Here is a 12,500-nt window from a genome sequence, read left to right on the forward strand (position 1 = left end):
TAGCATTAACCATGAACACTGAGGTCCCCACTGGAGTGTCCTACAAACACACACACATTTATACTATTTAAACACTGGACATTTATCATTACCAGCGCTACAGCATGTGTTCTATTCTGTCTCTTTGTTCAAGCCATTGTCTGAATCCAGTGTGCTAAGGGAAGCACATCCTCTGCTAATGAAATAAATCAGACACTCAGCAAATTCCTTCAGTTTACACAGAGCGACTCATTATTAAGGCCAAAATAAACAGATAATCAGTCACAGGGAGAAACAAAGAAGAATAAAAAGACAAGAGACAACATTACCTGCAAGGACATTACAAAGACTATTCATGTCAAAGCATGCAGTGGACACTAAAACCATAATGGCACTGGAAGTCTTGGCAGAGCAGGTTAAGTCTGGCTGCCGTCCAGAAACAACCAGGCTCCAGTTCATTTAAGAGCTGTCCACACCGACTTAGCCGCTCCACACAGAATAGTCTTTCTGAAGGTCTTTAAATTCCCGAGCTAAATGCCAACAGTGGTGAAAAGGCCAAATATATCACAGAATGGCTCCGGAAAACTCCAGAAGAAGGACAGAGATTGGAAAACTCATGTTTGAATTTGCTTTATTTAATATTTGCTGTCATTTTCACTTTACTGTTTAAATGTAATTGCATTATCGCATAATTGCATAGCTACGTAATGACTTTTACATCCTGTATGGACAGGTTTGAGTCTGCACATGCAACTTTTCATGTTTCAATGAGTGTGTTTACATGCACTCAATAATCCGATCATAATCGGATTTCTGCAGTTCTCTGATTATTCAGATGGTCATGTAAACAGCACAATCCGATTTCTTAGATCGGAGTAAGGTCTAGAAATCTGATTAAGAAATCTGATGAAGAAAGCTGGATTTTTGGTAGCATTGTTGCCACAAAATGCAGCAAAACAGTTTTGGAACGACACTGAAATCAACTACATTCTTGACGAAATGAAGGATTTAAATATTCTTCATCTTCTGATGTATGTTCATATTTTCAGGTAAAGTGGTAGTTAAAAAAAAGCCGTCATGAAGTTTGAATTTTACATTATGTTTACGTCACGTCTTCTTCTGTCCAGTTTATTTGCTGTTTGCAAAGTAGAATTCCGATTACTGCCCGGAGTAATTACACGGAATTACTGCACGTAGACCCAGAGTTTTCACATCATCTGATTACTCAAGTGCACATAAACACGTTGATCGGATTACTGACAAAATCTGATTTTTTGCAGTTATCGGATTATTACGTGTATGTTTATTCTAGCACCTCACTTACTCACCTTATCACCTCATTGATCCCTTTCTTTGCCACTATACACCCCTTCACTGCTGCTGCACTCAGTACTTTACCTTTAGACCCATACTGCACAATGTAAAGGTTATAGTGTGTGTCTGAGTGAGTGATGGTAGGAATGCATGCTTTATTTTATTTTTTTGTACTGTATTTTATTTTATTTTATTGTATTTTACTGTATTTTATTTTATATTTATTTTATTCACTACATGTTAATGTCTGTCTGGTACTGTGCACTGTGAGCTCCTGTAAACAAAACCAAATTCCTTGTACGTGTAAGCATACCTGGCCAATAAAGCTTGTTTCTGATTCTGATTCTGATGCAAACTCACTCAATGAGTCTGCAAATGTCAAAGAAAAATTGAGTTCCACACTTTGAACAGAATTTATCTGCATGTTTCAATAATTGATATTTAATTACAACTTCTAAGAGTTAGTTTTTGTTTAATATAGCATAGCCTTCACATAGTGTTTTGTACAATAATAATAATAATAATAGAGAGACTTGTTTACCTGACAAAATTTTAACACTAAAAACTATCTAATTTGTTTGTTTTTAAGTGTCTGTGTGTGTATTTGACCTCTTACAGTAAAGTTAATAAGAGCTTAGCTTCTGACCCTCTGTCTCCCTCTCTGTCTCTCTCGCTCTCTGTCTCTCTCTCTCTCTCTGTCTCTCAACAAAGTGGTCTTCTTTGCGTAACTGTGTGGAAAAAATCACATCAAACCATTGAACCAGGTCTGTTTCGGGGGCTTGACTATTATTATAATAATAATAATAACAGCACTTTCTCATCCAGTTCCTAACATGGAAGCAGATCCAGGCAAACATATCCAGTAAGGGTTGTGGTTGTAGTCGGTAGTCATATATATATATATATATATATATATATATATATATATATATATATAAATGATCTCAGTGGGTCATTGGGGTCGGTGTTAAGAGCAGACAGTCGTGCCACTGGGACCCATGTGAGTTTATGCTGTTTACTTGGGTTCACAAAACATCACCACTGAGAACAGACAGTTATATTTCACATCATAACAGTCTAAACAATCATATCAGATAATCTAACAAACTACATAACATTAAAATCTAACAAACATATGAAATCATATCAATTGTCACTTTTAAGCTTCTTAAAATTGGTATCGGTCAGAAAAATGTCATTTCGGTCGGGCCCTAAAAGACAGGAAGCGATGTGAAAAGGAAGGATAAAGGGAATGAAAGAGAACTAGAGAAGAGAAGAAGGGAAAGAAGAGAGAGGAGAAAGAACAGAGGACGTGATAAAGCTGCGCCTGGCGCTCAGCTGAAAGGGGGGAGAGCGCTAATGAGAGCAAGAAGAGAGGAGCTGAATGAAGAAGAAGCTCCACTGCACTTTTCCTGCTGAGGTTAAGCATTTTAACGATGAGAAGTGACTGGCGCCGTCTCTCCGATTAAACAGAGAAAGAAGACGACTCGCGTCAGACGCCATCACGTCTCACACAGCTCACACTGAGGAACACACATACACACACCCAGGGAGGACGGGTGGGACCACACAGATCAAACGACAGCAGCGAAGGCGTATTTGAACTTCAAGCGAAAGATTTGTGCATATTAAAGTGACAGTTTCACAACACAGTCTTCCTCTTATTCCAAGCATAGTCAATCAGCTGTTTTGTTTCTGAAATCTGAAATTAGTTTTGCACCGGTGCTACAAGGCTAATGTAGCTAACAAACAATGGACCAAAGCACCAATCATCACACAGCCGAGCTAGCTGAGCTGCAGTAATATCTGGATGAATGCAACAACTATATACTCAACTAGTGTTGGTGCTAGTTAACGTTAACCTAACTACCCAACAACCTGCTAGCAAACTTTGCACAACCTGTACCTGTACTGTATTTTTATATTCTACTACTTTGTATATATACTCTTCCTTTCTAAGTACCTGATTGTAACCTCTAATATAATGCTAATTTCAGCTATGAGTTTTGTAATGTTATGTTAGTTCCAAGCTAACAGTGGTGTACATTCAGGAGCTTGCCAGCTTGTTAGCTTTATAGAGCTTACCATGAATTAACTTAGTATTTTAGAATAACTGAATTGAACTAATTTACTGTTTCAATAAATCTATTTTATTCTAAAATGAATGTTTGATTGATCAAAAGTTATTTCCATATTAAACTAGTGTAGATAAATCCATGCAAAAGCTGGAACAACACTGGTCAAATCACGTTCGTTGATCTTCTGTGTGAAAATGGCATGCTCCCCAGCTCTCAGACGGACTCTCACTATCTTATGGACTCCAACTCCCAAGATGCATCAGCCAGTCACATGACCCAGACATCCAATCATCAGTCAGTCAGCAAATCCCAGTCACCAAAATTCTAATTGTTTTCACCTGTTTGCTCTTGTGTATATACCTGTCTGTTGTATTGCCTCTGTTTACCAGTGCATACTGAGCCCTTTGTCCATAGTTTGTTCTCTCGTTATGACCCTGTTTTGTCTACTGTTGTTGATTCTCAGACTTACCCCTTTGGCTAAGGTTACCGGTTGGTTTGCTTTTTAGTTTAGACCCTCGCCTGTTTACTCGTTACTCTTTTTGTCTGTTCCTATGTACCGTTCTTGGCTATTATTGTTTTTGTAGTGTTAACCCTACTGCGTCATATTATTCTTTTTTTGATAAACCATATGGTTTATTTTACATCTGTGAGTATCTGGTTTGTAAACCCAGCATTACAGGAAATAAGTAACATAATTTGCCCAGGGGTGCCTAAACTTTTGCACATGTCTGTACATAGTGCAGTCAATAGGTAGTCAATTTTTTTTTAAAAATAGTTCTATGCTCTATTTAAAAGTACAGTACAACATGTCATTAACATGTCATTACTGTAAATAAACATCACAGTATGAATTCTGTCAAATACTGTCAAGTCAATTCCAACTCCTGGATAGCTGATTCTGTTCACATGGATAGTGTTTCTCCAGAATATCCTGACTTCTGTTAGCTTGTTTAATGATTCTTCTGATTGTATCTATTCATTTTGTTGCTGGTTGTCCTGCTACCTTGTTTCCAGCATCACAGACTTTTCCAATGAGTATTCCTCTTAGAAATAAACACTCAAATACAAATTCAACAAAAGGTCATTATTTATCCTAATTGATGACTAACTATGAAGCACTGGTCCACCTTAGGTTGGTGCTGTAGCAAATTAATTCACCCTGTTGGTCCTTCATAGCCTAGCAATTGTAACTATGCTCGGAATATTGCTGAAAAACTTTACAACATGCTGTAGCATATTTGTAAATCTGAAAAGTGGCCCTATTTCATAAGAGATTAGTGGAAAGACTGAATTTTTACTCATTTCCCAAACCAAAGACACTAGAGGAGATGTGTATGAGCTCAGTTAATGTGCGGAAGAGTGTATTACCAAACTAGAAAAGAGCATTTCCAAAAGAAGAATCGTTACACCAAACATTTAGTGCCATTGAAGCACCAGCGCCGCTAAGGCGATTAAGTTAGCAGTTAGCCAACACTGGAGTAGCCAGCCAACATGGGACCCCCCAAATAAAACCAAGTATTTGGCACACTGACAGTAACAATGTCAAAACTGTACTTATGAAAACTGAGAAAGGACAGAAAAGATGAAAGCCTGTCTCGATTCTCTGAGGAATGATTGGTGGTGCAGATGTGCACCCTGTGGGATTTGGGTTTGAGTCCCAGCTGTGCCAGGTGCAGTCTGTGGCTGTGGGTGTGTGTGAAGGCATTGGACCGTGCTGTCGCTGAAAGGAAAAGACAAGTCATGGCAAATCACTCATGACACATCTGACCACTCTGAACACACAGAGGCATCTGACAGTGGACACTCTTCACAATCATGGGTCATAAATGGGTCTCGGCTTGGATGTGCATTTAAAGTATATTCAGTATAGAACATTATATAACATTGAGGTTCTTTAAACTTTAAAAAGGTTCTTCACAGTTGCATATCTCACATACAAATATGGAACATTCTGCTGAAAGGTTAAGAGAATGGTGAGTGGTGCTTCTGGCACTGCTCTAACAAAACTTTATATTTAACAAAAAAAACTTTTTCTTTTTTACATTAACAGTTAAAACGGTGATAAATTACATGAAAGCAAACAGAAGGATCTGCAGCCTGTCTGTTACTTTATAATAACACACTAAAACATGTGCTGTGAAAAGGCTGCACCTCAACTGGAAATTCTGTCTACTGGAACTGAGAGTATCCATCCTCTGAGAAGTGAGGGATTAGGAAAGATTCAAATAAACGATAGGAGTGAGAGCATGGGAGGTATTGAGAAGGAAAGATAAAAGAGAAGGAAAGAAAAGAGGATTATAAAGAAAAGAATCAGAGAAAAGGAAAGATACGGAGAGTGGCCTAGACGTAGTTAAACTCACACAAGCACAAAGCGGCTCCCAGTCTTCAGCTGTGTAGTACCAGAAAACCGCTATAAACCAATCAGATAAACGATATAACTGAGTGTGTGTGAGAGACACAGAGAGGGAGCAAATTATTATTATTATTATTATTATGTTGTTGTTGTTGTTGTTGTTGTTTTGCAGTGTGTTGTTAATTATGTATTTGTTGCTGTTGTAACTATGTTTTGAGAGAAAGAGAGACAGGATGAGAGACAGCAATAGAGAGGGAGAGAGAGAGAGAGATTCTCTGAGCATTCAGACTCTATATTCTTCTTCACAGCAGCTTCTTAAACAATACCTCATTAACACTGATCACACACACACCATAGCACCATAGTCAAGGGGTACACACACACACACGCACACACACACACACACACACACACACACACACACACACATATACACATGCACATACACACACACTTCAGAATCATTACATTGGGATGCAGATTAAAGTGCAGCACAATATAATAACCTTGGCTCCATTCATTGAAGCATTAGGCCTTTATTTAACCTGCTAACACAGTCCAGCAGCAGCATTTCCAAAACTCAACACAAAAACGACAAAAATGTAATTAATCTAGTGAAAAAGAATTGATTTGCGAACATCACACAAAGTTTACAACCCTGACTGTATGAGAGCTGAGATTACATTGTTTTCCTGACAGCAGAAGCTGTTTTGTCTGATGTCTGAAACTTGACTCTTTAGCCTGAGGATATACTAAAATATACACTGCAACACAGGTGGCTTTTTATACAGGTATGATATCTATCTGAAGCGCCAATGCGTTCAACCAGTGCAGCTCAACAGCCACATTTCTACAACAATCCCATCTGATATATACAACAAAAGTGGAATTAACGTAAGATATCAGGTCTTTCAACATGTTCTTATGTGGGAATCTTGCTTTGGTTTGCATGAAATAAAGCGGCTTTTTTGGGCTAAATAAGTCTTGAACTGTCACTGGGGGCTGTTGCCATGGTTACTTGGTCAACCGTCACTGGGCACAGGCCTATAAGAGTGTATAAGTACCTTTTGTCAGTATCATGCAGCTATATTCCTCTGTATATGCATGACTCACAATCTAAACGCAATCTTGAAGAAGATGCACTTGAAGAAAAGTGTACCAGAGAGGAAAATATAAAATAAGAAAACATAAAAAAGATGTAAAAACACCACAGTATCACAGACTGTTCAACAGGCAGGAAAAAAACCCTACAACAACGAGCTATAAAAAAGGAGGAATTAAAAAAGAGTAAGTGAACGGGGGCACGTCTAATAGCCATTAAAACATGCAAATACAATGGGGAGTCCCAGGCCTCTTTCAACTGGAGGCCAACTGTATAATGTGAGGGAGATTCCTCTAAGCAGTAAAAGAGAAAGAGAAAGACAGAGAGAGAGAGAGAGAGAGAGAGAGAGAGAGAGAGAGAGAGAGAGAGAGAGAGAGAGACTACAAAGCTCGACTTCCAGCTCACCACTGTTGCTGGATGTTAACAAAAACATGGTGTAATTTGATATTAATTATTTCTCACTCGTGGCTCATTAAAACAAGCAGACTGAAGATTTTACACTTTCATTCAAAACCATATTTGTGTCTGTAAAACAGACGAGATGTTTTATTATACTTTAAATTAACATGTAATTATGTGATACATTGAAACAACACACACATACTTTAAATGGAATATCGAAATTAAATGATGGAACAAATTCACTTGATTCCAATATGTATATCCTTTTATTTAAAAAAAATCCCTTTGACTTATCCGCAGAGGGCCGGAGTGGCTGCAGGCTTTCACCCCAAACAAACTGAAGTACACCTGATTCTACTTGTCTGATCAGTTGGTCTTAGTCTTCAAACATTTCTTCGGGTGATCTCCTCTTTGTTGGAGTGAAAACCTGCAGCCACACCGGCCCTCTGCGGAAAAGACCGGACACCCCTGTTCTGAAGGTTAATACTAATGGCAGACGAAAACACTGGGTGGTCACTTAGCGTCATACGCGTCCACCAGTCTATTGTCAGAAAGTTATATCATGTTGACACTGACTTTATCATGGAGACTGAGGGGGACCCATTGACTCAGTGCTTTGTGCTCGAGCTCATTTAAAGAGTTGGACAATGCCCACTTCACTCACTCACCACTTAATCACCTCCACTTTTCAAACCAATGGAGGACCAATCTAGGTTTTATGTCTAGAAATGCATTTAATGTGGGTCTTGGAACCCTGCCAAGAGCTTCTGAGCTTCTGCTTAGGTCTAGTATAAAGTGTACCATACAACATCATGGACAGCAGACAGCACAGTACAGCAGTTCAGCACCATGGACAGCACAAGAGTGTATTACAGTGCGGATTTAGCAGCATGGACAGCGCAGATGCTGCATCACTGCAGAGGTGGCAATATAGTACGGTAAGTGTACAGTAGATGAATTTCAGAAATCACAGAAGACTAAGTGATATATTTGTTGTGAATACTGTTATATTTACTTTTCAACAGTTGGTATCACAGTTAAACTCTGGAGTAACATTCTGTGAACACATGGGGGGGTTAATTAAGGTCTTATTCTTTGTTCAGTGCAGCTCAAATTAGACTCTTCTAAATAGTTTATTCACTGCGCATTAATCTTTATCATGAAGACCTGCATTAGTACATAACTGGAAGTCATTTTTATGAAAATCACTAATAACTGCATTAGTAGTTAAAATAATGCACAATGAACATGTTGTTAAGACAGTGTCATGCAAATTATTAAGCATGAATTGATCACCTAAATTGACATCTTTTTAGTATATAATTGGCACCATTTATTATTTCTTATGCCTTAGGTTTAATAGCAACAAGTGACTTCTGGAGTTCATTGCATTAGAGCTCATAAGAGTTTTATAAGTCAGTAATACTTCAAGATTTGTTCTAGACATGCATATATAACCTTGTATCTCCATTTTTGTAGTTTTTCGGTTTTTGACACACTCCGAAAATGCCTGTTGGCCTTTATATTGTGTTTCAATTTCATGATGAACAGATCAAAAGAAACGGCCCAAAATTACTTGGAAAAAATTCTGGTTCCATTGTCTTACATAAAAAGTAAAGTGTGTTTTTGCTTCTCCTGTAAAGTTACCATTTTGGAGATGCAAGGTATATATGATGTTTTTAAAATCAAAATATCTTGAAAATAGTCTTGAAAAGTGTCTATTATGTACTATTACAATGGATAACACAGTTGTTAGTACCAGTTGGAAACCATTGGAAAGTGTCTAATTTTGGCTTTACTGCATAAATAACAAAATTTAATAAAACTCCTAAAAGTGTTCCTTAAAATAAACTGTTACAGAAAAGTCTTTCACCTGCATCAGTAGTAAAAGTGTCCCTTTGTCATGTATTCATGATTTGTCAGCCAGTTTCTGAGCACAGGACTGCTGTGGACCAGATATTATTTGAGAAGTGGACTATTTTATGCTATTTAAAGGCTTTAGAGGTTGGATGCTGTCTTTGAATCATTGCTGATGAGGTCACAAGCAGGTGAGTAAATGTACTCAGTCAGTGACTTCACCATCTTTTGTGCCTACACGAAGGAAAAAGCTGTTAAGCACCCATTCTATGTACAGAGTACTCAAAAAGCATACGTCTTAGTGTAAAACCCACCCATTTACTCCTATTAACAAAATCTTTACCTTAGCTTAAAATACATGCCAACACACTAATTTTAATTTGTCTCCTTCTCTATCAGAAACACCCTTTGCCTGCTGAGTCCAAGCCTCCACGTATTTAGGCCTATAATGGTAGGCGTTTAAAACCATAAGGTAAAATTGTGAGATAATTTTAGCTGTTCTCATTATGTTAGCCCCCTGCGTCAGACCCCAGGGAGCGAAGCTGATTTCGATAGCAATGCGCTGATATAACAAGCATGGTGCTTTTTGCCTGGGGGAGGGGGGAACAAAGGTGTTCTAATAGATGCGTTTAGAGCTGGTTATGAGGGAAGTGTAGAGTGTTAAATGCAGGTACTGAGCAAAGGGGTTAACAGGGACTTTTGTGTGGAGTTGATGAGGGAGGAGCTGAGAGCGAAGTGGAGCTGAAGGGGTAATTTTCAGGGCCGGCGTGGTCCCGACACAGCCTCATGCGGAGCGCTGAGCTAAAGGCCCGGCCCCATACGGGGCACAGGCTGAGCTGTCCAGCTGCTCCGAACAATGCAGCATTGATTACACCTACGCTTTGACTCAAAGGCCAGATTTCCAACGCCTCGCTCGCTACATCCGTCCAGCAGAGCCCATGATTGCACACCTTTTCCTCTCGTTCTTTCTTTTCCTCCCTGTCCACGTTCTCATGGTCGTTCTCAAACGGTCTTGTGCTCGGTCCTTGTTCTGTCGCTTTTCTTTATGCCTCCCTCTTTTACTTCTTCTTCTGTTGCTTTTTCAGGCTGAAAGTTTATTCTATACTGTTCAAAATAAAGGTGACGTAAAGGTTTCTTCTCGAAATGCTATAGAAGAACCACTTTTGGTTCCCTAGAAGCATTTTCAGTGGATGGTTCTTTAGAGAACTATTTTTAAAAGTTTAAGGAATTTCCAGATAATGTGAAGAATCGTGGAAGGATCTTTAATTTGGTATAGAACTATTACATCACATAAAGGTTCTTTATCTTTAAAAGGCTCTTCACACGCACGAAATTGTTAATCCTAAAAGCAGAGATGTGGACTCGAGTCATATGACTTGGACTCGAGTCCGACTTGAGTCACAAATTTGATGACTTCAGACTCGACTCAAGAAAATCAAGAAAGACTTGGGACTCGACTTTGACTTCGGCAGCAGTGATTCTGACTCAGACTTGAGGGTCATGACTTGGAAAGACTTGAGACTCAAAGTGGAAGAAACATGGAGAGGCAGACGGTACTTTCTACACAGCTGCTTACTTTTCATGTGAATGAATTCGTTTCCTGCCGTAAACTGAATAAAGGGCTCTTTGCATCATAAAATGATTTTTCAGATTGATGGAGTGTGTGCTGTAGATGATTCTATAAAGAACCTTTTTGAAAGGGTTCTATACAGCACAATAAAGGGTTCTTGGAATGTAACGAGCCTGAGATTTTAAAAAAAGAAGAACCCATTTTGGTGCTATACAGACCCCTTTTCAAAAAAGTTATAAATAAAAAAAGGTTATACAAAACTATAGAACCATCTACAGCACATTCTCCATCATTCTGAAGAGCCATTTCACCATGCAAAGAAGCATTTGATCATGCAAAGGGTTCCTTAAAGAACCATCATTTTAAGTGTGTACATATGAAGGTAAACTTCCTTTAACCACCAAATGCCAACACCATAGAAGAACCACTTGGTTCCTTAAAAAAACATATTTGAAAAACCTTTTAAAGCACTTTAACACTTTTACATAATATAAAGGTTCTTTACCAATTTAAGGGCTCTTCTAAGAATCTAAATTTTATGTGGACTTCACATTTGCAGGGTTTAAAAGATTTTTAGAGAAAGTTTTTCCTCAATGGTGTCATGCAAAAGAAACCTTGTTTGTATCTATGTTCTTAAAAGAGCACAGTGCTGCATGTTTGTCATGAAACTGAGAGAAAGAAGAAGAAATTCAGGAAAGTGCTGGAAGAGACAGAAAAAGAAAGAGCACAAACGATGCGATTCTGTGAGTGAAGCCATCTGTCCTACAGGCGTAGAGAAAAGACGAAGAGTTTTAAAAGTGCAAAATCTCCCCGTCACTCTCCTCTGATGAATCGTCTCAACATGTTACAAAACACTGTAATTCAAAATAGGAGGCCATTCATTGACTTGCTGTCCCCCTTGAAACAATACCCTAATGCTAATATGTGGATTCCACTGGAGAAAGCGGCTCTCCTGCGTGAGCGGTGTGTGTTATGTGGCGCCGAGTGCGGCCGTTAGCTGCTAGAGCCCCATTCATCACAAGCTGAGATAACTCCATTTATCAGTTCTGAAATGAGCTGCTCAATAATTCAACACGTTATTGAATCAGCACACACAGAACGCCCTTCACTCCAACACCATCCGCAATACACAACTCAACGAGTGTGTGTGTGTGTTTGTGTGTGTGTGTGTGTGTGTGTGTGTTTGTCTTTAGGATGATCCTCATGAGATCAGTTTCAGTTTCAAGACTGTGTACACCAAAACAGAGACACGCAAAGAGAGAGAGAGAGAGAGAGAGAGAGAGAGAGAGAGAGAGAGAGAGAGAAGAGGGGGGTGTAAGACAAAAGAAAGAGAAAAAAAGAAAGAAAGAAAGAAAGAAAGAAAAGGGAAAGAAAAAAGAAAGGTACTAAGAGAGAGAGAGAGAGAGAGAGAGAGAGAGAGAGAGAGAGAGAGATAGAGAGAGAGAGCGAGAGAGAGAGAGAGAGAGAGAGGGGGAAAAAGACAGAAAGAGAGAGGGAGGGAGGAAGAGAGAGAGAGAGAGAGAGAGAGAGGAGGCATTCACATTCTCTCTGTAACTAAATATCCTGGGATTCAGTTTTCAATTATCCTTTCTTTTGTACTTTTCTTTTCTTGTCATCCTTACTTTAGAAATAAAGGAGGGAATGAGGGAGGAGGAGGAGGAGGAGGAGGAGGAGTGGAGGGTGTGAGTGTGTTTAATGAAGTGAACGAGCCTCTCTCCTCTCAGCCATTCCAACAACTGCCCTCCACAATACAGGCCCCATGCTTTCTTTATGTTTCTTTTTTCATTCCTCTTTTCTGTGCCAACGAAGAACGGCTGCCAGCAACAATAGAGCACGCACACACAC

General features: G+C 39.0%; 1 protein-coding gene across 1 annotated transcript in view; it reads right to left on the reverse strand.

The window, feature by feature from the left end:
* Positions 1 to 12,500, reverse strand: part of LOC118810932 (cadherin-23-like) — a 338,859-nt gene that overhangs the window by 161,621 nt on the left and 164,738 nt on the right. The window contains exon 7 of the mRNA XM_036575094.1: positions 1 to 40. This exon is cut by the window's left edge and continues 155 nt beyond it. Within this exon, the coding sequence (XP_036430987.1) occupies positions 1 to 40 (40 nt within the window). The remainder of the gene's footprint in view (positions 41 to 12,500) is intronic.

Source organism: Colossoma macropomum, unplaced genomic scaffold (genome assembly GCF_904425465.1).
Source record: "Colossoma macropomum unplaced genomic scaffold, Colossoma_macropomum, whole genome shotgun sequence".
NCBI classification, from domain to species: Eukaryota; Metazoa; Chordata; class Actinopteri; order Characiformes; family Serrasalmidae; genus Colossoma; species Colossoma macropomum.